Source organism: Actinia tenebrosa, unplaced genomic scaffold (assembly GCF_029948245.1).
Source record: "Actinia tenebrosa isolate PJP-AT-01 unplaced genomic scaffold, QUT_ActTen_1.0 PGA_scaffold9__36_contigs__length_13948895, whole genome shotgun sequence".
NCBI classification, from domain to species: Eukaryota; Metazoa; Cnidaria; class Anthozoa; order Actiniaria; family Actiniidae; genus Actinia; species Actinia tenebrosa.
In genome coordinates this window covers 4,112,180-4,137,255 of record NW_028292586.1, presented here as the reverse complement: position 1 = coordinate 4,137,255, position 25,076 = coordinate 4,112,180, and the positions used below count along the sequence as shown (strand labels likewise).

General features: G+C 37.4%; 2 protein-coding genes and 1 long non-coding RNA gene across 4 annotated transcripts; 2 read left to right on the top strand and 1 right to left on the bottom strand.

Annotated features, from left to right (window-relative positions):
- The first annotated feature begins 4 nt into the window (after nucleotides 1–4).
- Nucleotides 5–17,137, top strand: LOC116298606 (uncharacterized). 2 transcript variants are annotated; one of them, XM_089024717.1, is made up of 23 exons: nucleotides 5–264; nucleotides 1,993–2,083; nucleotides 2,537–2,838; nucleotides 3,556–3,679; nucleotides 3,847–3,906; nucleotides 4,449–4,550; nucleotides 5,450–5,562; nucleotides 6,127–6,404; nucleotides 6,795–7,022; nucleotides 9,260–9,414; nucleotides 9,587–9,665; nucleotides 9,831–9,909; nucleotides 10,351–10,418; nucleotides 10,756–11,660; nucleotides 12,008–12,140; nucleotides 12,712–12,962; nucleotides 13,098–13,174; nucleotides 13,475–13,568; nucleotides 13,717–13,759; nucleotides 14,077–14,143; nucleotides 15,024–15,126; nucleotides 15,744–15,869; nucleotides 16,508–17,137. In XM_089024717.1, exons 1-23 carry the CDS (start codon nucleotides 224–226, stop codon nucleotides 16,610–16,612), a joined length of 3,624 nt encoding a protein of 1,207 aa, XP_088880843.1. In that variant the 5' UTR covers nucleotides 5–223; the 3' UTR covers nucleotides 16,613–17,137. The 2 variants fall into 2 exon arrangements, with proteins under 2 accessions (XP_088880843.1, XP_088880842.1); XM_089024716.1 differs by having other exon boundaries at nucleotides 5,426–5,562.
- Nucleotides 15,828–20,379, bottom strand: LOC148904537 (uncharacterized). The gene is made up of 4 exons (XR_016118813.1): nucleotides 20,235–20,379; nucleotides 19,869–19,983; nucleotides 18,683–18,931; nucleotides 15,828–15,952 (listed from the first exon to the last, which is right to left on the bottom strand). It is a non-coding gene; the product is annotated as an uncharacterized LOC148904537 (long non-coding RNA).
- LOC148904536 (uncharacterized) lies at nucleotides 18,391–25,076 on the top strand. The gene is made up of 14 exons (XM_089024990.1): nucleotides 18,391–18,601; nucleotides 18,782–18,926; nucleotides 19,317–19,359; nucleotides 19,925–19,985; nucleotides 20,079–20,140; nucleotides 20,710–20,872; nucleotides 21,115–21,235; nucleotides 21,405–21,711; nucleotides 21,818–22,416; nucleotides 22,513–22,539; nucleotides 22,675–22,739; nucleotides 23,085–23,340; nucleotides 24,228–24,279; nucleotides 25,023–25,076. The coding sequence occupies exons 1-14, from the start codon at nucleotides 18,391–18,393 to the stop codon at nucleotides 25,074–25,076; spliced, it is 2,166 nt and encodes a 721-aa protein (XP_088881116.1).

Below are 25,076 nucleotides of genomic sequence, written 5' to 3'. Positions count from 1 at the left end.
TTTCCTTAGAGATTCGACATGGTCCAATACTGCCAATGAATTGTTCTAATTTTGTCTAATTGTAGGCACGATTTCCTAATAGTGATTTGTAAAATATTCCAATTCTTAATTTTATTGTGTTCTAAAGAGAAGATCGGAGTTTTGATCAGTTTTATGACTTCATTTTCACCTTTCGCACGTTGGCTTCTAGAATACCAAATTAGAAAATTTTACAAGCTTCGAAATGAGCTCAAAGTCCGTGTCCACAACTGTAGCCAAGAAACTGTAAGTATAAGTTAAACTACTACTAGTAACATGAACTACTTATATTATAGGTTGTGAATAAAAATCGATTTAACTTCTATTTCCGTGATATTCTTCCTGCAGCTAGACAGCAAGAAGTGGTAATGAGTATGATAAGTTAACCAATACTAGGCTTATTTGCATTGCTTCTTGTTGTTGATGTTGTCGTTATGGTGCTTGAATGATGCTACAATATCCGTTAACTCTTTTTTTAACACGGCAGCTCAAGATCTAAAAGATAAATTACTGTTTAAGTTGAGTTCATTGACATCAGCTGTTTTGCAATTGTATGATCAGTGTTTTTGAACAGTATACTACTGTAGTTTTACAATAGAAGCTATTCATGAAGTTCTACTATATAAATAACAAAGAATCGTAAAGTATATTTAAACACACATCAAGTGAAATCGCATGCCACAGGTCACGTCTGATCATTAACACAAGGTATAGATTTGCAATCTTGAACTCTCGTTAGACTTTAAAATGAGCCCAAAAATGAAATTTATACTAGCACATATATCCTTGAATTATAAAAAGTAACTGTGTCATCCCATTTATAACCATTTCATTTTCTTGAAATCTTAAACATAGTCTTATTTTTTTTATCTTAAATTTAAAGTTTATATTGCAACTTAGAACCAAATAAAAAGCTTTCTGAATCTTTAATTTGTCTTATGTGAAAATAAGTTTCTTCCACAGTAGTGTATTGTTTGGTTTTCAAAAGCTTAGAATGAAATTCACTCAATACACTGCTAAAATAATTGTAGAAGAAAATTATCAGAAGGAGAGTGAAAGAATATACATTGTAATTATATAATTGTAGCAACAACAAAAAACCATGGATAATGATTCCTTACATTTATGGTATTACATACATACTACAGTATAGTACGTAGTAGCTATGTTGTAGTTAAGGATGTCCTGTCCTGCATTGATGGTATTCTGGTATTATAATGAATCCTTAGTTATGGACACACATCAGAACTAGCATTTCAACTAGAACTACTAATGAATTATTAATATGAAACTCATGAAATAATAAATTGTCAGAGTGTTCAAAGAGATCTCTCATTGGATTCTCATAAGTGTTGAGGAAGGATTAAAAAGAATGATGTGGCCCAGTCATCCAATCATATTCTTTCTTCTCTAACCATGCTATTCACTTGTTCGGCGATAGTCATGACTCAAATAGGGTTCATGACCTTCAGGTTCTTGCTTCATAATTAATGAGTATAACAGTACTTTTTGTTTCTATGGATTCAAAACTAATTTTCAGTATTTCACATTACATTGACATGTCATTTAGATCTGAAACTCGAAAAATACGGACACACAAGTACTGCTGCATGGTGCTTAATTACTTAGGAGTCTTTTGACTTGTTTTTAATCAACCCCAACAGTTTCAAATCAACCAAGCTAGATTATTTTCGTGCTAAGAGTAATTTCACCAAGAAATTTGTGGATAAACTTATGAAAAGAATTTCAAAATCTTCAACCAAACAAGGCTGCTGCAAAAACTCTTTTGTATTTCATTTCTAAGGATAGTGAGGATGAAAGTATTGTAGACAAGGGGTGAGAATGAAAAAGTTGTTTCCTAAGAATGCTTTGTAAAAAATAACAATTTTTCTAGCTGTGTTCAAAACTCAAAATCAGGAGATGGTGATGAGAGTTTTATATTTTCATATACTTTGTGACTTAATTTATTTTCAGTAAATATTATCTGGATGTAAAAAGAAGAGAAGACGCATTTGATTTATCAGGGCCATACCTTCCAAAAGAAGACCCAACTCCACTAAGAGCTGTAAGTAAAACTTCTAAGTTCAGGTTTTGTTGTGATCAACTTATTATTATCATCATGATTAACAACATGAGCATGTTATAAATGTCAGAGATATGTTGGTAAAATGCTGTCGTTTGGTGATCTAAGTACATGCCAACACCAGATATGTCCTTTAAAGCATGTTATTATAAAAGGCCGTCTTGTTGGAAATCCACCTAGATGCAATCAACGGTAATAGAAAAGGAACATTGTTTGTTTGCCTCAATAAAGACTCTAGAAGCTACAGTATAATTATAGCACGCACGCATGCCTCCAGCAAGCAAAGGACTCTAAGTTATACTACTTGTTTATAAGCTTGCTTGCCTATATTCTACATTCTTCTTGTCAGTAAGCTTATATCATGAGGCAGACACATGTTTACAAATTATCATGTTTCCTAATATTAAACTTTCATATCATGATGATATATTTTAGGGTCCTACCCTAGCATATGATGGTATACACGACAGAAGCTTGAAGCACTACTTCAGAAGAAACAGTATTAAAAAACACTTGCAACACATGACAGTACCTGCCATGATGAGCAAATCAAGGGAAAAGGCGATTAGGCGTTACGTAGATGAAACTATGGCAACCGTGGACTATCGTCTGAAGCCGGGGCCAATCTCTCCCTATGCATTTCCTCAGACATTTAAGCCTCAGCCTCCACCACAGAGACCAAAGGCTTTGAGGACAGTAGATGAGTATTTTAGAACTCATAAAGGTTCTAAAAGAAGGTATGCTTATTGAAATTGTTTGTTAATTGTTTTTTATAGCTCCCCTGATTTTTTTTAGGGGGGGCAGGGGTGTTTCACTTATCACAGCAGAGGGAAAGACGAGGTAACTAAATAAACAGGCGGAATAAATCGTTAAGTGATAAAATGAATAAATAAACTAAATACTGTAGTCATTATTGTATAGAACGGTCTGAACCCAGGTGAATGAATGTCAATCGAAGAACTATGATCGTCCGCGGTGGATGTAGTCCTGAGAAGGACTATTTGATGTGACTAACGTTTCGACAACCTGAGCGGAAGTCATCTTCAGAGTCAAGTGAAGAATAAAGTCAGATTGGTCATATTTATACTGCCACGATAAGAATAGCCTAATTACCTGGATTAGCGTAATTGACAGCATTGGTCTACTCGCACTCATTATTCCACTTCATCCACCCAGATGATCATAATAATTATTCTATTAAGACTGTAGTCATTGTTTTATGAAAATAGGGCTTAAAATAGCCTGTCACTAAGAAACCGTATGGCTCATCGTTCCATAATCAAATTGTGAGTTAGAAGTAGAAATTTGACGAGTGAGGAAACTCTACTCACATGTAAGTATATATGCCACTGAGTCCAGGAATCATACTTTGGTTGCATTGATGACGAAATGCAAGCACTCTCAATATTGAATTGCAGTTGGGTTATCAATTAATTATGTATCAAAATGTATAGGAAAATGCCAGTTCATGTTGTTGGTAAGCCAAGAAGAATTGCAAGAAGTTCTCCCCCTGAACATATCCACAACTACGAGAGAGAACGTCTTGTGAACATGGCTAGCAAACTCATCGTAGCCACAGTAAGTACTTTTCTTTTATAAGCCTGTGTACTTGCTCTTACCCCTCCCCCTGTAGGTAAAACATTTCCCCCATTTTTCTTACAGGGGGAGGGGATAAGAGCAGCTTAACACAGGCTTCTCTTTTAAAGTTAAGATAACTTGATTTAATTTGTGTAATTTTTTTGCAGGAGACAGTTGCTCTTCCTCAACAAAAGAAACAAAGCAAAGGATTTCAAACCTCAGGAAATGTAGGTTAAAGAAAATAGAGAATATTAAGCGTCTGGCTAGCCTCCTATACATGTGAAAACGCTTTTATGTTTCCACGTGAACATGAGGCTAGCTACTAGGCAGTCACTAGTCAGTGCAGAATGATATAGTTTTTCAAATTGATCGCCATATTTTGATTCAGTGTAGATGTCATTATACCTGATCAGTTCTTATACCAGGGTTTGTGCTACTCCTTAAACTCGTAGAAAACTCCTTGAATTTAATTTATGTTTTCAAGGGCACTTGAAAAGCTCTTGAATTTTATGATTTTAGCAAAACTCCTTGAAAACTCCTTGAATTTTTGCTTTGATCATTACTTGCATGGTTCTGAAATAGATCTAGTCAACAAAAAATCGGAAAATCTGTTCATGTGCAACCACCGTGTAAAACCTTGGCATAGTTAGCTGAACATACTCCTTGAAAATTCATTTTTGGGTCCTTGTATACTCCTTGAATAGTCCTTGAATTTTAAGTGGTTACCTCAGCACGAACCCTGTTATACCTTCTTTGGCTGTGTGTTCAGGAATTCCCAAGTCTAGAGAGAAGTTCAAAAAGTACAGGATCAAGTACTTCAGGTCATGAGTCTGAGGGCTCAATCAATGGAAGAACTCCCATGCCTCCAAGGGTAGGTATCTTATATATCTCCTTAATAAAACTTGAAATCATGTTTTGGATTGGAAAATCACTTTCCAGACTAGTAGAAGTACAGTGTATAGGAGGGCAGATTTTGTATAATTTAACAATTTATTAACCAGGCAAAGTGAATATCGGGGAATAAGAACCAAAACGAAGTTGAAGTCATTATTCCTGATATTCACTGAGCCTGATCGGAGGTGAATAATTGTTTTAGTATAAATGTACAGGTAATTCTTTCAAAAAAAGGAAAAAAAAGGAGATAAAAGACCTGGTAACAGTAACAAAGCTGGACAGCAACAGCAACATTTGTTTTACATGAGAAAGAATTCAATTCCTTAGAGCAAAGGGATTTTATTGTTCTGACATCTAACCTCACTAGGCAGTCCAAGCTGGATTATCTATCTATTATAATTGACATATTATTTAACAATTATTCGCCGAAGACAAAGTGATTATCGGGGAATATTTACCAAGACACGAGTCTTCGAGAGGCGAGGTAAATATTCCCCAATAATCACTGAGCATGAGGCGAATAATTGTTTTAGCATAAATACACAGGTGATTCTTTCAAAAAAAGAAAAAAAAGAAGATAAAAGGCATTTTTTTCCCGGTAACAGCAACAAAATGGCTGCCTGCCATTTTCCATTTTCGCTTGAGGTGATTATCGTGTGATAGTGTGAGTTTTCTGACCAATCAGCACTCGAGATTTTCTATAATCACCTGCATATTTTTACTAATATTGAATATTATTCAAATAAGATTCCAGTCTTTCTTCAAATACCTTTTTGATTGTAATCATACTCATAGCTGAACCCATTTGTTCTATTGTAATTGATGCCTGGGTTTAACCATCTCTGATTGCAGTTTAAACGTACTTATGCCCCACAGCAAAGGCCTCAGTCATCATTCTTCAAGTCCTCGTCACTGGATGAGACGGGCAGGAAGGGGAAGAGTGGAGTTCATGTGGTCGTCCCTGATTCAAGTGAAAATGAAAAATTAAGGTGAGAAGAGGCAAAGCTTGGTTTGAATGAAGGAGGAAGAGAGGAAGAAAGGGAAGGGAAAGGAGGGAGTAAGGGAAGGTGAATGGAAACAGGAAAGGGAGGAGAATTGTGCAGTTTATGGAAACAGGGAAGGAATGAAAGAAGAAGAAAAGAAGGAGGGAGGGTAGGAAGGAGGGAGGGTAGGAAGGAGGGAAAGTAGGAAGAAGGTAAGAGGAAGTAGGAAGGAGGGAGAGTAGGAAGGAGGGAGGAGGAAGTAGGAAGGAGGGAGAGTAGGAAGGAGGGAGAGTAGGAAGGAACGGTGTATGGAACGAGAGAAGGAATGAAATAAAAGAAGAGAAGGAAAGAAGAAGAGAAGGAAGAAAGAAAGAAGGAAGGAATGAATTAGGTCTTACACAAAGCTATACTTGTGACATCCATAACTTCTAAATAATGAGAATCTAGTACAAGGATTTCTAATGATGCCTAACCGAAAAATAACAAACATTACAAATTATGCCTCAGTTTAGAAGTTCTATAGGATTGAATTAACATCACCAATGTAATCCTCCAAATGTTTTCAATCAGATTCCTGATGGACAGGATGAACCTCGATGGGCGTGGCTCTAGTATTGTCATCTCGCCTCGTGAAATTGAAAAGCCAAGACCAAAAAGTGCAGGGTACCCATTAAAGAGCACCGCAAACACGGCTGTAGAAACTGACCTCCCTGATTACTCTGATGATGATCTCTGTAGTGATGAGGAATCATCACCGAGAGAGTCGGCAAGGACACCGAGGTTGTCCTGGGTCGAGAATAAGGAGAGCGACATGATTGACACTTGCACACAGACTGTCGTTCATTCAGGTATGTTTTTGACAGCTTTTCTATTGCTTGTGGCACCCAACCTCCTCAGACAAAAATGCCAAAAGTGGCACCCGACCACTTACCACAGCTTCCCGAAAGCAACACGAAGTCTGACCACTTCCGATGTTATCCCGAAATTGACAGACCAATAGCCCATTTCCGAGATATGCTTCGCTTGTCACGCACAAAGGTTTCAGTATGAGGCTACGTGCTAAATTAAATTTATTCTTACCGCCTGTCACGGATGACTGAGCATATAGCACGTAGCCTCATACTGAAACCCTTGTGCGTGACAAGCTATTACAAGTGGGCTATTACAGACCACTTCCCTAAAATCCTCATTTAGTATAGCATCGGTCTCTTTTTGACGTTTTTCCTTTTTTTTTTCAGCAACGCAAACGAAATTCCTCGAATACGACCAAGAACAAGGCGAAAGAGAATTTGTTTTCCCTTCCAAACTCCACTGGGCTGACAGAGGGCAACTTGACCAGACAGACGGTAGACAGCCCGTTGTCATAGCAACTACGGGGGCTTCGACGTCAGACGTGTTGACAAGTGGTACATCTACCTCTGCATCGCACGAAACGCAAACGCGAAACCGTGACCTGGAACCTACAGGTAGTTAAAAACAGTAGTTAGCAACTTCTAGCCCAAAACATGTGCGTCCTCGATTGACGTTTCTTAACAAGCTTTTTTGTCATCTTCATTCATTAAAAGTTTGTTTTCAAATTTTATAAAACAAGGTTTGGTAAATTCGATCGAAATTTTGATGCCAAATTTTGTCAAAAAATTGTACGCTTTTTAGTTTGAAGTAATAGCTGTTATAACAGTTGAGCCTGCATTGTGATATCCTTTTGTTTTAAGAATCATACAAATGGGGCTATCATGTCGGTACAATGCTTGTGGTCTCATTTGCATCTTATTTTGCATGCATCCATAATATCTGCCAATGAACGCAAACTTCCTGTTTACATAACCTTCTCCTTATAAGTTTGTTTAAATCCTTACTGTCAATTCCATTGTCGTTAAGAACAGTTATTTACAACAAATGAGTTCCGCGGCTTATACCAAACTTCCCGAATTCGCTCATTAACTCATTTTATCTTCGCTCATTAACTCATTTCAATACTGTTAAAATATCATTAATTGAACGTCTACGAAGACCAAAATATTTTCTTTCCAAATTTTTAGGGTCAATGTTGACAGGTTGACATCTTTATGCTAAACGTTCCAATAATTTTTGGCTGTAAATCTCAGTAAATATAAACTGCTTTCAAAGAGATTTTCATTTTGGAAGGGAGGATAGTTTTTTTTTCGCATGGGAGGGGATGCTGTATTTTTCTTTCTTTTTTTATCTTTTTAACATCTTTTTTCAACGGTTTTTTTTCTAGCGAAAATTAGTTTTTTTTTCTTGGTCTGAGAATATAATATTCACTTATGCTCGTATTTGCCGTTTTCTTCTGGTTTCTTTTGTGTTTTGTAGGGGGAAAAAATCTCTCAAGGGTTTTCAGTCCCTAAGTACATTTGCAAGGCTTTCTAAATTTAGCTAGAACTCGCGATAAAACAATGAAAAAGAATAAATTGATTCCGAAGCGTCATATTTCACTGTCAGGTCAAACAAACAAGAACATTCAATCTACTAGCATAATGTCAAGAAGTCACCAACGAGTGTACGATTCCTCTGAATCCCCCACTCAGCTTTTGGAGGTTTTGAGAAGAGAATATCGATTTTAAAATCATGGGAAATGGAGCGACGAAGACCAGAAAAGGTTTAAATTTTGTCTCTGAGTGAAAAGGGTTTTCGGAATTCCGGTAACATATTCTAAAGTAATTCTTGGCGCTCGTCGTTCAAAAATGACAAATATTGAACTCCATTTTAGCTCGTTTGAAAAGGAGTGTCTTCCGAAAATCAAATCTTTTCTGCGAAATAATATAAAAGAAACGATGTCAACGATGTATTGAAAACGTTTCAACTGAATATTATGGAAAGACATCGTAGAACAACATGAGTAGGCTACAAATGTTTTTTACTATATTTTGTTGACACAGAATAGGCTAACAGTAAGAGTTCAGCGACATTGATCTGTACCTATTGTAAAATATTTATGCGTAATTAGCTACGATAGCGGTCAGATTTCGATCTTTTTAGCCAACTTTTCTTATTTATAATGCTTATAAATCTCACATAATGACTATGTATTTGTTCTCATTGTAGTAACGTTTAGTCACGCAATGAAATTATCGTCACGAAGTTCTTTTTAAGAACTGCCTCGTTGGTACATCGCATTAACGTTCTGATAAAACTAGGGATATCAATCAATCACGTAATTATTTACCGCCATTTCCAGTCAAAAGTGTAAACTGAAACACCGTTATTCTCTACTTTCACATCCCCATAATGCCTTGCGTCTTTGGGGGGTAACCAATCAAAAAACTGTCCCAAATTGAAAGGTTTCTTTATTGAATTTATACTATACCTGCTTTTATCTGTACAATACTGATTATCAGTTTATTCCAAGTTATTTTTGCGTGTACAGATCATGAAGAGTTTTGGTCTTACAGAAAATGTATTGACTTACGAAAAAATATTTAAAATTTACCTTAAACGTCTTCAAGCTTCTATCTTTTTCTGTATTTTACTTCTTCGTTTTATATTTGGATACCAAACAAGGTATTTTAACATTGTCTGATCAGCCTTCAGCAAAATAAGTGGGTTTTTACCCTCTGGTTACTCCCAAAGACGCAAAGTATTATGGGGATGTGAAAGTAGAGAATACTAAAAACGATGCAAATTTTCATTTTGTTCTCATTTTTTCGTTTCTCGTGTTTTCATATCTCATTCTTTTCTATTTTAGTTATCACGTATGAAGTTTATGTACAGACTGGCGACCGCTTGGGGGCTGGCTCCAAGGTCAATGTCAAGATCACCATATTTGGAGAGTATGGCAACAGTGGAGAAAGACAACTACTTCGATCCAAGACACACAGGAATAAGTTCCAAAGAGGACAGGTAAGAAACCTTTCCCCTCCCCTTCCCCCCTAGGGAATACCAGACATACCTGTCCTACTTGCAGTTTCAGAGAGCACATGTAAGAAATATCTCCTCTCCCCCTAGTGGATATACACTTGAAAACCTACTTTTGGGTATGAGGTTACGTGTTATTATTATTTTTCTTTTGCAGGTTGATGTTTTCGCTGTCGATTCGTTATTCCTTGGTAAACTTCAAAGCATTCGAATTGGTCACAGCGAGACACGCTTAGGTGAGTCTTTATATCCATACTTTCTGATTGTCACCATTTTTTTCCCGACCTATAGACCTATAGACGTTTTAGTGCGTCAGAATTTTCTCCGTCAAATGAAAAGACTCTAAAATTTGACTTCAACTTTCTCCAAAACGTTTTTTCAACTATGTTTTACCATTTCAGGGTATGGTTGGTTTCTTGACAAAGTTTACATCAAAGAAGGTCAAGAAGCGACGAGGGCTTTTGAATTTCGATGTAACAGGTAAACTTTCCCGAATATATTTTCAAGTTTACGATGCGTTTGCTACTTTGTCATTTTCAAAGATTAGGATTGGTTGGGATTCCCTGTATTTTTATTGGTTGGGATTCCTTGTATTTGTATTGGTTAGGATTCCCTGTATTTTTATTGGTTAGGATTCCCTGTATTTTTATTGGTTCGGATTCCCAGTATTTTCTATTTGTTCGGATTCGGCCCTGTTATTTTATCGGTTGGGATTCCCTGTATTTTTATTGGTTCGGAGAAGAAGTAATGATACACATTGCCACAAGTTCCCAACTCCAAGAGTGTTTCTGATTGGATAATACGATTCCATGCGTTTTTATTGCCTGAGAATGACATCATTTAAGTGTCAAAATCACAACTCGTGATTGGCTGATGATATTTCCATTTCAATTTCTTCAATTTTAATTTTTTTTTTTTTAGATGGTTCTCGTCAAGAGATGATGACGGGCAAATCATGCGAGATCTTCCGCGTTACGATACTGTACCAGGTAAGACGAGTTTTGCGGAGGGAGGAAAGCCAAAGAGCCTTGAGCAAAACCCTCGAAGCCCAGGAAAGATAAGTCATTGTACTGTGATGAAGATTGAATGCTAGACCACAGTGATAAAGCAGCTTATAACACCCGTGCTTCCCATGTACTATTTGGAATGCATTGTATATATTCGGGAAATTGAGGTGGGAAATCGCCATCTTACCTTAATCTTCAATTACCTGTTATCTTCTTTCGAGCTTCGTCCTTACCACTAAAGCTCATTTTTCACCACCGTTGGGAACGTTTGGGAGCTCTTTACCTTATAAACTCATTGTCATTCATTCTTGTTCGACAGCTTCTCACGCTGATGCAATTTTACCTAAAGAAAAAGAAAGGAAAGAGGAGTTATATAGTCCAAGCGACAGCGAAACGTCCAAAAGCGACAGCGAAGAGTCACCGCGCGAAGTCGAACCGCGAGGAAAAGAAAAAGCTTCTCGCAAGAAAACGAAACAAAAATCACAAAAGAAATCAAAAAAGACAGAAAAACAAGAAGCAAAAAAGCAAGAATTTGAGCCTCTTGAAGAACTCGGGGGAATTAGAGGAGCAAAAGCGGAGAATATATTTGAAGTTAGCGAAGAAGACGATCAAGATCAAGATGAAAACGAAAACGAAGACAGATTTTTCGAGCCTGAGGAAGAGAGTGAGTCAGAACAGAGCGAAGACGAAAAAATAGTCAACAGAAAACCAGAGGAGGAAAAATCAGCTGAAAAGATAAAACCACCAAAATACCCGAACTTAGGATTTGCAGTTAAAACGAAAAGGTACGCGAAGAAAAACTCGAAGGTTAAAGATGTTAAAGAAGAGGATGATGAAAATAAGGACAAGCGAAAACTAGTAGAGGACGAACCTCTCGAGGATAAAGAAAGCGAAGAGAATGAAGAAGCCAGAGAAAGCCATGACGAAAATAATAACAGCGAGGAGGGAGAAGAAAAAGAAAGCGAAGAAAAGCGCGATGAGAAAGATGAAGAATCTCCAAAAGAAGAAGAAAGTAATAAACCTAAAAAAATTGCAGGGAGCCACTTAAGAGTTGTAACTACAGCTATTTCGCCATTTTTGAAGAGCCGTCAAGCTGCACAGCCATCGCCAATAGCTGAAGAACCTTCTGAAACATCAGAGGATAATCAAACGAAAGAAAAAGAAGAGGACAGCGACGAAGATGAACCCAAAGTTGAGTTTACATCCAAGAATGAAAAGAAATCTGTAAGTTGGAATTTAACTTATGGTTGATAGAATTTGATGTGCTGTGTGTGTGTGTTTTTATGTTTCGTTTTGTTTTGTTTTTGTTTTGTTGTTTTGTTTTGTTTTTGTTTTGTTTTTATTTTGTTTTGTTTTGTTTTGTTTTGTTTTTGTTTTGTTTTGTTTTGTTTTGTTCTGTTTTGTATTTGTTTTTGTTTTGTTTTGTTTTTGTTTTGTTTTGTTTTGTTTTGTTTTGTTTTGTTTTGTTTTTTTTGTTTTGTTTTGCTGTTTTTGTAGAACTTTGTCTTTTTGCGATTAAAAGCTTATAGAAAAGTGTTGGACTTGAACTGATTCTTATATATTGTTTTTAGGATGAACGGCCTTCTTCTGCTAAGAGTGATGAATTCGAGGAAGGCTTTCGCGCAGGTATCCGAAAGAAGCAGGAAGACGAAAGGAAACGACACAGGGCATCGATAAGTGAGAGCGAGAACGTCCTGAAGAAAGGTTAGTAGTGTGGAAGGTGTATAATTAGCATCACTCACCACGTTCCATACATTGAGTCACTGGTCACACAGTCACAAAGTATTCAGCTGGGGCTGCAGGGTTCGAGAATTGAATAATCCTTTGAAACTACCTTTTAGTCTAGATTGAATGCTTTGTGTGTGATCAGTGAATGGTGAATGAATATTATCTGTATTACCAGTAGCTTTATCACTACCGATCACCACCCACACCAATATCATCAACCATATATTATCATTAACAAATTACCATTCATTTATCGCCATCATCATTATTATGCATAAGTAGCATTATCATCGACACCACGTCACCACCATAATCATCACCACCATCATCATCACTACCATCACGATCACCTTTATCATCATGACCATTGTCATCATCACCACTATCATCATCACCACCATCATCATCAGCAGTAGCAGCATCAATCATCGACATCACTACCAACTATCATCACCATCATCAACTATGATCATCGCATGCGTCAATTTTAACTTAACTTACGCTAAAGTTCAAAAAGATCATGATTATTCTCTCTATTCCTTACCAGGCTCTAGCATCCACGAAGCGGCCAAGAACGGCAACCTTGAACGCATCAAGGAACTGATTCAAGTAGTACCAGCCATCAAGAGCACACAAGACGAGCGAGGTATGACGGCGCTACATCTGGCTGCGTCTAATGGACACCTAAACTGTGTCAAATGGTTGGCCGTGAGTGGAGTGGACCTGGCTGACGAGACTCCGACTGGTTACACAGCCATGCATCTGGCAGCCATGAATGGCCATGTCAACTGTATGATGGTGAGTGATAGGATAACTGTGGATTTTGGCTTAAGCTGGCGCTTCTGCTTTATTTGGTCCAACATCCATAGATCCGTCCGTCCGTCCATCCATCCATCCATCCATCCATTTATTCTTTTGTCCCATTTTTCATAGATCCTCGCCGCTATGGGAAGTGCGATTAGCTGTAAAACAATAGATTCTTTAACCCCACTTCACTTGGCATCGATGAGGTAAGTGACCTAATTGTCCTCTCGTCTGCATTCTTGATTTTTCTCTAAATATTGCGGTGCAAAATCAGATATTAAATTAAGCTCCCGTTGAAAAGTTTTTTTTAACTTGTGTGCGAGAAATCGCGTCTCGCAAATCAAGTTCTATTCCCATGAATAGAAAGTAGTTCTACCTTCGTGAACTTTTCACAGTCTGCGTATTACACGGTGCAAAACTTTCCTTGCAAATCCGTTGCGACGGGAATTGATTCAAGGATTCCCTCGTGAAACAGCGCCTTACTATTTGGTGTTGTCGATTTTCAGTGGACATTTCGAGTGCGTTAAGTGGCTTCTGGCAAACAGGGCTCGAATGGACGTGGAGGACAGCAATGGTCGTACTCCGCTAGACATCGCTGAGGTAACCAATTGTTTTATAGCGGCCCTCTGTGTGCATGTGTGTGTTTGTAATGGGGTGGTGGTGGCCGAGGGGGACCGGGGAGACTCCGGGTCTTTTTTCTACTCTACGTTTCCTTGAAGTAATTTGTGTTAACCATTTTTTTCAACAGGAATATGAACACGAGCCGATCATTAAACTACTTAAAAAATTCAGTAAGTATTTTTAACTATTATTATTTTTGGCATTTTCCTCTCGACGTCATAGCCGCCATGTTGGATGAATGTAGCCATTTCTTTTGCCATTTCTTCCCTTAAAAACGATTGTAAACCATCTACTGGCGTCATGTGACGTCATAACCGCCATTTTGGATGAAATTTGCTGCAGAGTTTGACTCTAATTACACATAATCCAACATGGCGGTTCCCCTTGTTCTCTTTTAGAATATTTTCACCCCAAGAGTAGGAAATCATATGACAAAATGAAAGTACTTTTTGATGTCTAATGTTTTTCCCGTATTTTTGCTTCGCAGAAAAAGAGCTGACTCGACAAGACAGCACGCTGGCACAACTCATGACAGCCGAAAAGAGAAGAAAAAGGTACAGTGTGATTTTTATAGCAGCTTTGTTGGTCGAGGACTGCAAGTTTATGAGAGCCACAGGTTTATTAGCCTTTAAGCTATTTAGAGCTTTCCCCTATAAATAAGAGTTTACTTACGAACTTTTTGAACTGAATTTCAAAAAACGTTTTTTGTTGGTTTCTCTCGTTATTGATGGTTTTTACGAATTGTCAATGAATTCTTTTGTCATATCCTCCAACATGGCCACCGTGTCTTTTGCTATTTAATTCTCTTGGGAATGGTTGAAAACCATCAATATCAACCAACATCGCGACCGTGTCTTTTGTAGTATTTCATTTTCTTCAGGAGAACTAGCAAACCAATGTTGTGTTTACCCAATATAGCGGTCGCTCTTTTGAGTATAAAGTCTTATCGTGTAAATTACTAGTCAGAAATAAATTTGCTCATTCTAAAAATATTGCAAAGTGCGACCTTTATGATGCGCTTTATGGGCGTTCCATCTTGTCGCAAGCATGCGCTTAGTTCAACTGTACACTGTACACTGTACACTAATAAGCCTGAAGCGAGATGACTTTTTACCCCCGTCTCTAGACCATAATCCTTTTCACACTGCTTTTGTTCTTTAATTATGACTATTGTTCCTGTATTCTCTAAGGAATCAAAAATTCTAATATGAAAGAATTTTAAAAACTATTATGGTATAGAGTCGGGGGTAAAACGTCATCTCGCTTCAGGCTTATTATTAACTGACTAGATTAAATAGCTATCGTAGTTATACCATTAAAACACGTACAATCATATGAATATTTTATTCGCTATAAATTTCCAAATGGCACAAATAAACTAAACTTGAGCTCACCTTAGAAAATAAAAGCTGAATATTTTGTTTGTTCGTTTAGCATGGATTCCACCAGTGATAACGAGGCTGCGCCGTCCAAGGTGTCTGACAGTGGTGTTGGTGGAATGGAGAGTGAAGAAGACAACTGGATAAGTGATACAGAGGTAAAGAAATAAGGAACTGCACGTTCGTTGGAAGTGTTTGCTCACGGTTTTTGCTGATATAGTTTTGTTTAGCCACGTGTTCTCTTGGCCACGTGGTATCTTGGCCACAAATATTGGCGCGCGCTGTCGCTTTTCACATTTCTCTACCCCCATATTAGTAAGTATTAGAAAGTATATATGAACTTGGAAAAAATAATTACTACTTACAGGGGAGCGTTGGCGTAGCAAATGTGACCAGAATGTGATAAAACCGGATATGTCAGCGGGGATATGGAAGGACAAGGCTCTGATTGGTCATTTGCGACAGTGGTTATTTTAGGTTGCGAGATATATGATACACAATGCTACTTGCTTCGCAACCTAGAAGCTCGTTCAACTTTTTCTGCAACTTTCAAGGGGGTGCTACGCGCGCAATCTCTTTTGAAACTTGAAATGCAATGGCGTTGCAAGTTTCAAGAAAAATTGTCTCGTGTAAGGCTTTTATTAATAAACTGCTTATGCAATACATATCATGTTGTTGGAATGGTTAGCTTATGGCCAAACCAAATCACATTACTTGGTTGATGTATTGATAGATTAATTGTCTTATCTTACGTACTTTTGATTGGTTTCGCCAGGAGGATGCAGCAGCAGAAGTAGTGAAAAATGAAGACAAAGCGTCAACCAGAAAAGCATCAACGCACTCGATTACTGACCAGGAACCGTCTTCACGGAGCAGAACTGATTCTATCGTTTCAGCAGAGGTATGGACGGTTTAGTGTCTCAACCTGTAGATATCGGCCGAGGGAAAATGAATCTGCAAAAGAACCTCTTTTAAGCGGCCAACCTAGGAGATTATCAAGTGGTCGATAAATAGAGGGGTTTCAATTCATGCCAAAACCTTCTTTTTTGGTCGCTTTATATAGGTTGGCCGGTTGATTTAACTTTAATTATAAAACCGGAACTGGTGTTAGCTTGAATGACGTCATTCAAAAAGTTTAAAAAAGCTCTGATTGGCTCATCAAGTCACAGGTTTTAAAATTGTCAGAAGATGGTGCGAATATAGAGGATATTACATGGGCGCGAGGAGATGCGAAATTCATCTTCGAGTGTTGAAAAGATCTCTCACAAGTGAGCGCAGCGAAAAATTTCGTATCCCAAAGCGCCCATGTAATATTCTGTTTATTATATAATTATCAATGAAGTATGTTTTGGCTTTTTCAGGCAATTCTTTCCGTGTATTTTTGAATAGTCATCGCAATGGTGTTATCTTCACACGTGAAAATAACATGATATTTTCACGTGTGAAGATATCAATTTTTCGAAATAGAGAAAAATAGATATTTCATTGGTAATTATATAATAAAATTCGTATATTTATTTGATTTTTCTCGTTTTTCAGGAAAAGAAAAAAATGTTTGAAATGCAAAGACGGAAAATGAAGAAACGGCATTCAAGCTTCTTGGACAGTATCAGAATGGATGTAGATAATGATGACGAGTTTTAAACTGCTGTAAATGATTACGTCACCTCCATCCACTTGTGGGAAGACAACTGGATCGCTTTAGGTGTTGCCACAGGAAGCCCATGCTCTTCTTTCGAAGAAGAACTCCAAAGTAGAAAATGCCCAATGTCCTTAGATTTAAAAAAATTAACCTTAAGACTCTTTGTATTCATCTTTTTTCCTGTTTGTTTAAGGACATTGAGACGAGGTTTAGATATGTTCAAGTTAGTCAAGTACTTATTTTCAGAGCTTGGGCTTGCTGTGGTACCAAATCCAAACGAACTATATTATTTATCAAACAAATAGCCGAGATAAATGTTTTAAATTAGCACACTAGGTTCTTAGATACTGCAATAATAATTAAAATGTCTTAAGCTGTAAGCTTAGTTACTCTGTTGTAAAAAATACAAAAATTTTTAGTTTTTACATTTTTAAATTGTAAACCTTTACTCTAGCAATATATTAGAATTTTTTATATCTTATCATTCATTGTTTAATTGATTTTCACTCCTCCTATTTATAAGTAATTTTTGTAAAATAATAAATCAAACTAAAAATTGGATGTGATTTTGTCATCTGATGACTTCCCGTTACCCTTTGCGCTCTAAAACCCAAAAAACGCTCGTCCAATAGGAAAAGTGTATTTACTTTGATTGACATGATGCATTTGAAGGGCTTTTCTATTGGAAAAGAATCTTTGATCGCGCCGAACGAGTGTCAGTTGCATTTCTTTTCAAAACTCTTCGAAAATGGAAGATATAAGAAATTTCAACGATATATCTAGGAACTCTGTAAGTATTGTTCTTTTGCAAAACGTCGAAGGTAAAAATGTATCTAAATGACTAAACGTGAATGTCTAGCCAAACAGGAGACAGTCAGCGACAGTTGAATTGTGCAATCTACCAAACGGTACATTATAATAATCTAATAGAATTATCGTTTGCGATGAAAGAAAATATATCTAAGAGTTTTCTCAAGGTTTTTTAGCTACAAGAACATCACTACACAAGCTGATAGTCAGAGATGTTCAGGTTATCACATCAGATTAAGAGCTTATGAAAGCCATCAAGTTTTCCCGACTCCTTTAGATTTAGGAACGAGAAAGCGATCCGCGAGCTGAGAGATATTACTGATCTTAGTTAATTTTCATCGAAACGCCGTTTCTTATATCTGAGCCCAAGTTACGCTAACGATCGATCGACTATGAGCTTAAAACTAGAGTGTTAATATTACTTTCTAAGCTCAAGTTTGAATTTTTATAGTCTTGATCGAGTGATTTGAACCGCCTAAGTTTACCAAATTGAATTCTATATAAATTTATAAATACTTTTTTCCACAAATAATTGAATTTGAAGTGTTCTCCATCGTTTAAAAACGCATTTGATCTCTGTACAATGTTTGTCCGAATTTTTTTCTTGTCGATCGCAAAGCTGGCAAAAAATGCGGGAAGATTGTAATCACGTGACATCCTTTGCTAACTCATTTAGTATAACTGCTTACACTGATTTATGATTTATATAGCGCCCTTTCTCTATAAATATAATCAAAGGAGCTTTACATTGAGTTGTGAATGTCGGTTTGCTTTTTATACAATTTACAATCATGAGAGATGGTTAGTATAAAGTGTTGGCACTTAGAGTGGTCACTGCCAGGGTTTCTTTGCGTCCTCAGTGGTACTTTTGCGTCGCTCAAAGCGAATTCAGGAAAAATCTATTCACATTGGGCTAATAGATCTATTATAAATTGTTATTATTATCTTGTATGATATCCAACAGACGACAATGCCAATGGTGTCCCCAATCCCATTTGAAACAACTTCAGATCAGTATTACTTCTCACCTATCTCAAACCAACTGCAAGGAACATCTCCTGACATGTACTGGCAGTATGACCACCACAGGTCACCATACCCTAATGGTTTCAACAACGTTGGACAGTATCAATACTGGAGACATTCGCCCTACCCTACTGGGGATCAAATGCTTATGAGAGGTGAGTCGTAAGTATGTACCTTAAAATCCAGTTATAAACTCTCATGTCATCAACCCACTAGTCTACAGTTGTAAGCCTTACCTGTTACAGTTATAATCAGCTAGTCTGCTATTAACAGTTTGCAACCACTGACGGAATCCATACAAGTTTCATTTTCATTGTTTTCCTTTGACATTGTAGAGTGGTCTACGTCGTCTCCGGATAATTGCAGCTACCAGATCCCTCCCTGGTCCATGGAGGCTGTGTCGATGGTGCAGGGAACAATGAACATGCACCAGATGAACCATGGGATATCACAGTGGTCTACTGGGAGTGCTAGAACTAGGTTACCTAAATACATAAATTTATACTTAAAAAATATTTCAATAATAGGCCATCGCAAGCCGGAAAGGAATTATGCACATGACTAATCAAATATATCACAAATAAATAAATAAGATACATAGAGTATAGACCTTTTCAGCTTTGGGTGCATTTTTTTCCCATTCCAGACCACAAGTCATTCCCTTGAGTATCATTTCTTTGTTTAACAGTTGTGCATGAGAAGACACATGAATATGGACACAACTCAAACAAAGAATATTCTTTAAGAGAATGACCGATGGTCTGAAATCGGACAACATTTTCCCCAAGCCAAAAAGGTCTATAATTAAAGATTTTCTTGACATGAAATGAATCATTATATTTATGTGTCTCATTTCTTTCTTTTTTTAAGCCTCAATTTTTCTGGAAATGGAGACACTTCAATGAATGACGTGGTGGGTTGCAGTTATACATTGAAATAATTAAAATTTCATACTCCAAACATTTCAATATATCCCTAGCACCTTCACTTAGGGTGTGAAGGAACCCTCCCCACCAAGTGTATATTCCATAATGATTACTCTCTCTTTGGGAGAGGTATGGATATTTTCTGGTAGTGAAGAAATGGAAAAAGTACACGTGCCATGTGCAGTTATAAAACAGGCGGGGGTTGTCAGAACATGAGAGAAGTGTTAGGAGAAGCACGATGCATAATTTATAAAATACAAATTACAATAAATGTTATTTTAGATAGGAATGATGCAACTCAACATGCACGCGCATGCTGTGTGCTCTCTTAAAGCATGAGCTCCCAACCAATCAGATTTCAAGATTTATAAGTTTTTTATAATACACAATATATACCTTTCTCAGACCCTCCCTACCCCTTGGAAATTCCATTTCCTCTTGGATATTTTTAAGAAATACACAATAATAATCTCCTCAGAAATGTCTTTTCTCTTACCATGGGTGTGTTGTATATATTGCTTTTGAATGTAACGAACATGTTCTTCTCGACAGGTTATCCCACCAGAATTTTCAAGAGATGAGCACATGTTGTTGGAGCAAGAACACAGAAGCTGTAACAGTTTTGGTGGTAAAAATAAATGAATGAATAAATAAATGGGAAAACAAATGAAAATAGTTAACGTCATGATTGTGTAATCTCTTTCAGCATCACCATGGCAACAGAGTTGTAGTGCACCTTTAATGGCAGAACTACTTGGAGGAGAACCAGTAAGATCTCACTACTGTTCAATTAATTATTAATAACTATCAATTAATCCATTAATTAGGTCCATTAAAAATTAGGACAAATAGAACTCTTTACCTTGGGTGCAATGGTATCCCATTTTGAACCATGTCTCATTCCCTAGAGTACCATTTCTTTGTTTAATTGTTGCAAATGAGAAGAAATATGAATACAGAGGCCGCTGATCAACCTAAATGGGGGCAAGATTGAGACTAGTATGGGAAAAAGTGGGGGTGGGAGGCTAAGATTGAGACTAGTATGGGAAAAAGTGGGGGTGGGGGGCTAAGATTGAGACTATTATGGGAAAAAGTGGAGGTGGCGGGCTAAGATTGAGACTAGTATGGGAAAAAGTGGAGGGGGGGGCTAAGATTGGAAAATATAAGAGACTAGTAGGGGGAAAAGGGAAAAAGTGGGGGGCTATAGCCCCCCTACCCCATCCCTTCCACAGCCCATGGAATATTGACAAAACATCACAATCTTATGCACAAGAGAATGCCTGAAGCTAAGAGGTCAAATACGTAAAATCTTATTTGCTTTCTAATTATGATTCTAGACTCAGAAATACAGCTCCTGTAGGTGGCCAACAGATGGGATACCAAACCTGTGTGATAATGAATCAAAAGAATTAGAAAACAAATGTATTAAGACAAAGCCAAAGCCTCTGGAATTTAATGACAGCATAGAAAAGATGGCTGAAAATAACCCAAAATCTAAAGGTACTAATACTGTTACCACCATCTGAAGGTTTCGGTTGCAAGCATCAAAGAGGTTTATATACATTTTCACGAGTGGCATATGCAACATAGTGCAGTTTGAACTTTGGAATTGTCTCACAATGCCATAATACACCCAAAATTTGACACAAGTTTCAGTCTCAGCATGTTTTAGTTTAGCAGGGCATTACTGCGGAAAAGGGAAACATTAATAAGCTCGAGCATATTTTCATTCATTTCTTTAGTTATTGAAGCTGCAAAAGACTCAAAAATTAACAAAGACAATTCAGTTCCTGAGCAAACAACACGAAAGAGACACACCAAACCAACAAGAAAACCTGAAGCTTATGACCGTCAGAAAAAAGTGTAAGAGATTGTATTGTTGATTGAAGGAATTAGCAGGGAAGGGGAGGGTAATTGCTCTAGAAAACCAGAAATAGCAACAGTAACTAAGAATCCATCTACATGGGTGTTACAGGTAAGTACAATACCCCCTACTCCTTTATAACTGTCCTATTTTTTTATCATTCAACAGACAAAGACAGCGAGAAGGCTTAATACGAAATGCCATTCAAACCTTAAATCAAATGCTGCCAGAGGACAACAAAGGGAAAAAACTAAGCAAAAATCTAGTCTTGTTAAAAGCAATTGACCACATCAAGAAACTTAAAGAACAACTAGGCGATACACCAACAGACGTTATGGAAGTCATTGATGACAAGGCCAAAGAGTTAACTGAAGAGCAACCACACAGGAAGCCCAGGAAAAGAAAAAAGGCATCAAGTAGCAAAGTTAGCAAAAGTAAAGTGACTGAGGAAGTGAGCGAAGGCACTCCAGAAAAGGTAGAAGTAAAGCCACACTATCTTATAACATTAATACAGTAAAAACAAGTTTAATCTAGTAAAAGTAGATTTAAGCTAAAACTAATGTTTTATTCTCTCTTCAAAGATTCCTTGCAAACATTTCCAAGTGGCATCTCCACAATTACAACCAAGTTCCTCTTCTCCATCACCACCAAAGCTGACACATTCTCCACTGCTACTAAAAGCCACACCTTCTCCTCAAAGTGCACCTGCTGACTTGCTGTCATTGGTTGCAACGAATAACTACAGAGTTGCCAACAAACACTCTCCGATGTTAGATCTACTACAGGATCCGGCAATCCTCACCCCTTCGGATACATCTTCCGGGAGTGAGAGAGCAGAGAGTCCCACTACAGATGACGATGCTCTACACCATGAAGGAGAAAACAAGAGCCGTGTCAAAAGACCTATGAATGCTTTTCTCTTGTTTAGTAAAAGCAACAGAGAGAATTTCAAGAGATTGTATCCCAGTAAAGACAATCGAAGGATCAGTACTATTCTAGGTGAGCACTGGAATACAATGAAGGTAGAGGAGAAGCAGCCGTTTCAGGAGATGGCACGAGAGTTGATGCGCAAGACCAAAGAGACATATCCAGACTTCAAGTACTCACCTACAGACCAAAGTTCAAAGTTCAGGGCTTTTAGGTCAATCAGCAAAGAGGAGAGTCCAAAGAAAGGCACCAGGTAAAAGGAGTAACCAATAGAACCTTCCCATTCTAAATCCATTTCCCCACCTATTTCCTGTAGCTAAAACTAACTCACCATTTTTCTTCTCTCCAGAGTTGGGACTCATCGTCTTCGCTCAAGGTGAGTTCCTCATAAGCTCTTAATAATATCATGAATGTTACGAATAAATTCTAAACATCCGAAATTATTGTCTAAATATATGAAGTATGCTAAATGTGATATTGTGTTTCATTCGATATTTCCCTTTTTTTTAAGATATGGCAACAAAGAAAGAAACAGTGATTCAAGCGTTTCCTCTGATGGGAACTGGTCTTGCAAAGGTATCTTATATGCATAAATAGCTGTGAAAGCAGCAGAACAAGCAACAGCAGCAGTAGTAGTAGCAGTAGTAGTAGTAGTAGTAGTAGTAGTAGCAGCAGCAGCAGTAGGAGTAGTAGTAACAGTGGTAGCAGCAGTAGTAGTAGCAGCAGCAGCAGCAACAATAGTAGCAACACAGTATGATGTAGTAGCAGCAGTAGTAGTAGTAGTAGCAGCAGCAGCAGTTCCAATGGCAGCAGTAGTAAATGTACATGAAGATGTGTAGTGGTAATGAATAGAAGTGTTTTCAATGTTGCCTTAATCATTTGAAAAGTATTTTCAACAAGTACAAAATTTTCTCTGAACAGAATTAAGCAATGTGCTGGACAATACAAGTACTACATTGGCTAATAAACCTATTTCTGAGACTGAACCCAAGCAAGACACGCAACAACCTTCGAATCAATTACCAGAGCAAAAACATATTCAAGAGCAGGAGAAAGAAAAGTCTGACAAGGACTACTCTAGGTATAGCCGCTGTGACAACTGGGTGCAGTGTGATAAATGCAGGAAGTGGAGGATGTTGGAAGATGATGTCAATCTGGATGAACTGCCAGACAAATGGTGGGTATTTATTACTTAGATAATCCAGGTGATATCGGTTCTATCAGGGAGAATGAATTGGCCAATCAGCAAACGTTTTGTTTGTAGTTCAAGATTTCCTAATTCCAAGTTTTCAGCTCGAAAAAAATTCTTTAACTCGAAAATAAAGAAAATAAATTAAACACATCGGTGGAAAGATTTACCAAATCTTTTAAAAGTAGCATATTTTGTCGTCGTTGGTGGAAAATATTTCGTTTTATCAAAAGATAATAGAAAGAACTTGGAAACTTTTGATGTGACAAACAATGGATTGCGCCCCTAGGTTTCAAATCACCTGGATATGCTTTGAATAGAAGATTGGGATAGGTGCATGGGTGGAATAGATGGGCGGGGATGGATTGGCAGCATGGATGAGATGGAATGGATGTATGGGATGGAAAGGATGGATGAAAGGGGTTAATGGACAGGTGAAATGGGTTGGGTTGATAGACAGGTAAAATGAATGGCATGGGAGAGATAGATGGGCTGGATGGATTGAACATTTGGGATGGATAATTAGGTGGAATGGATGGGAGAGATGGTTGGTCGGTATTGTTTGAATGGGTGGGGTGGATGAATGGGTGAGAGGATAGATAGTTGGAAATGATAGGATGGGATGAATGGGTTGGATGCATTGAATGGGTGGGATGGATGGGTGGAATAGATGGACAAGATGGAAGGAAATATGAGTATGTGAGATGAATGGATGGTTTGGTGGGTGGGCAGTGTTAGATAAGACAGATCTGAGCAAGTGGGTGGTTGGGGAGATGTACCCATAGAATAGTAAATGGATCGATGAAGTAAGTGGGTACATAAATGAATTATTAGATTGGTCATGATTATCTTCTACCTCTAATAATTATCTCAAGGTACTGCTGGATGAGTCCAGACCCAAGAGTTAATAACTGTCAAGTACCAGAGGTAAAACTAATACTTACACTTTTGAAAAAATAACAATAAAAGCCAACAGTAAATTACAGTGGATTAATTCCCATTATTATACGACACACTCAATTTCCTGTTTTACAACCATTTTTCAGTGATAATACACGGTCTGTGAACCGTTTTTTGTTTTTGCTGATGTCTGCGCAAGGAAATTTTCTCCTCTTCATTTATGCAGCTATTGTTAGTGGTTTGAGTTCGTGACTTTCAAGTTTTCTTATTTACGATAAAAATGGTTGTTTTTCATGCACTCTTTCTCAGTTTTTTTCATGTCGAACAATAAACTATTTATTACACTGCTATAGTTGTGTATTACATCCAAATTTTTTCAAGCCCCCTCTTTCACTTGTAAAATTATCCAGCTGCAATACACAACTAGCAGTGTAATAACCTCTATTTATCTCAAACCCCCTGGAGATTGAACCAGGTAAAAGGTTTCAAATGAGAGTTCCAGATATCCAGTTGGTAAAATTGTTTCACAAATGAAGTCCAGTGAAAAATATTTTCAAATTACTGAAAAGGAATATTGAAAAAATCTTCAAGTAGTAGATAAACAAAATAATATTTTGTCTTTGGTGAGAAAGTTTGCAAAAGGCAACGGGGAAATTTTGAAAACATGGTCATTTTTGCCTTTTGTGGGAAGTAAAAATGCCAATCTAAACTCATCTCTAATTGATTGATGTAAATTTGATTTGTAATTTTGTTGTTCATTTTGCCTTTAGGCTGTGAGATGGACTGAAATGAGAAAACGAGAAATATTAAAAGATGGAGAATAA

Coding starts and splice junctions, on each gene's coding strand:
- LOC116298606 (XM_089024716.1), top strand. CDS start 224: ATGAGCTCAAAGTCCGTGTCCACAACTGTAGCCAAGAAACT. Junction 9,910..10,350: donor TTTGAATTTCGATGTAACAG/GTAAACTTTCCC, acceptor TTTTTTTTTTAG/ATGGTTCTCGTCAAGAGATG. Junction 14,144..15,023: donor GCCGAAAAGAGAAGAAAAAG/GTACAGTGTGAT, acceptor TTGTTCGTTTAG/CATGGATTCCACCAGTGATA.
- LOC148904536 (XM_089024990.1), top strand. CDS start 18,391: ATGCCAATGGTGTCCCCAATCCCATTTGAAACAACTTCAGATCAGTAT. Junction 20,873..21,114: donor AAATAACCCAAAATCTAAAG/GTACTAATACTG, acceptor TCATTTCTTTAG/TTATTGAAGCTGCAAAAGAC. Junction 23,341..24,227: donor GATGAACTGCCAGACAAATG/GTGGGTATTTAT, acceptor AATTATCTCAAG/GTACTGCTGGATGAGTCCAG.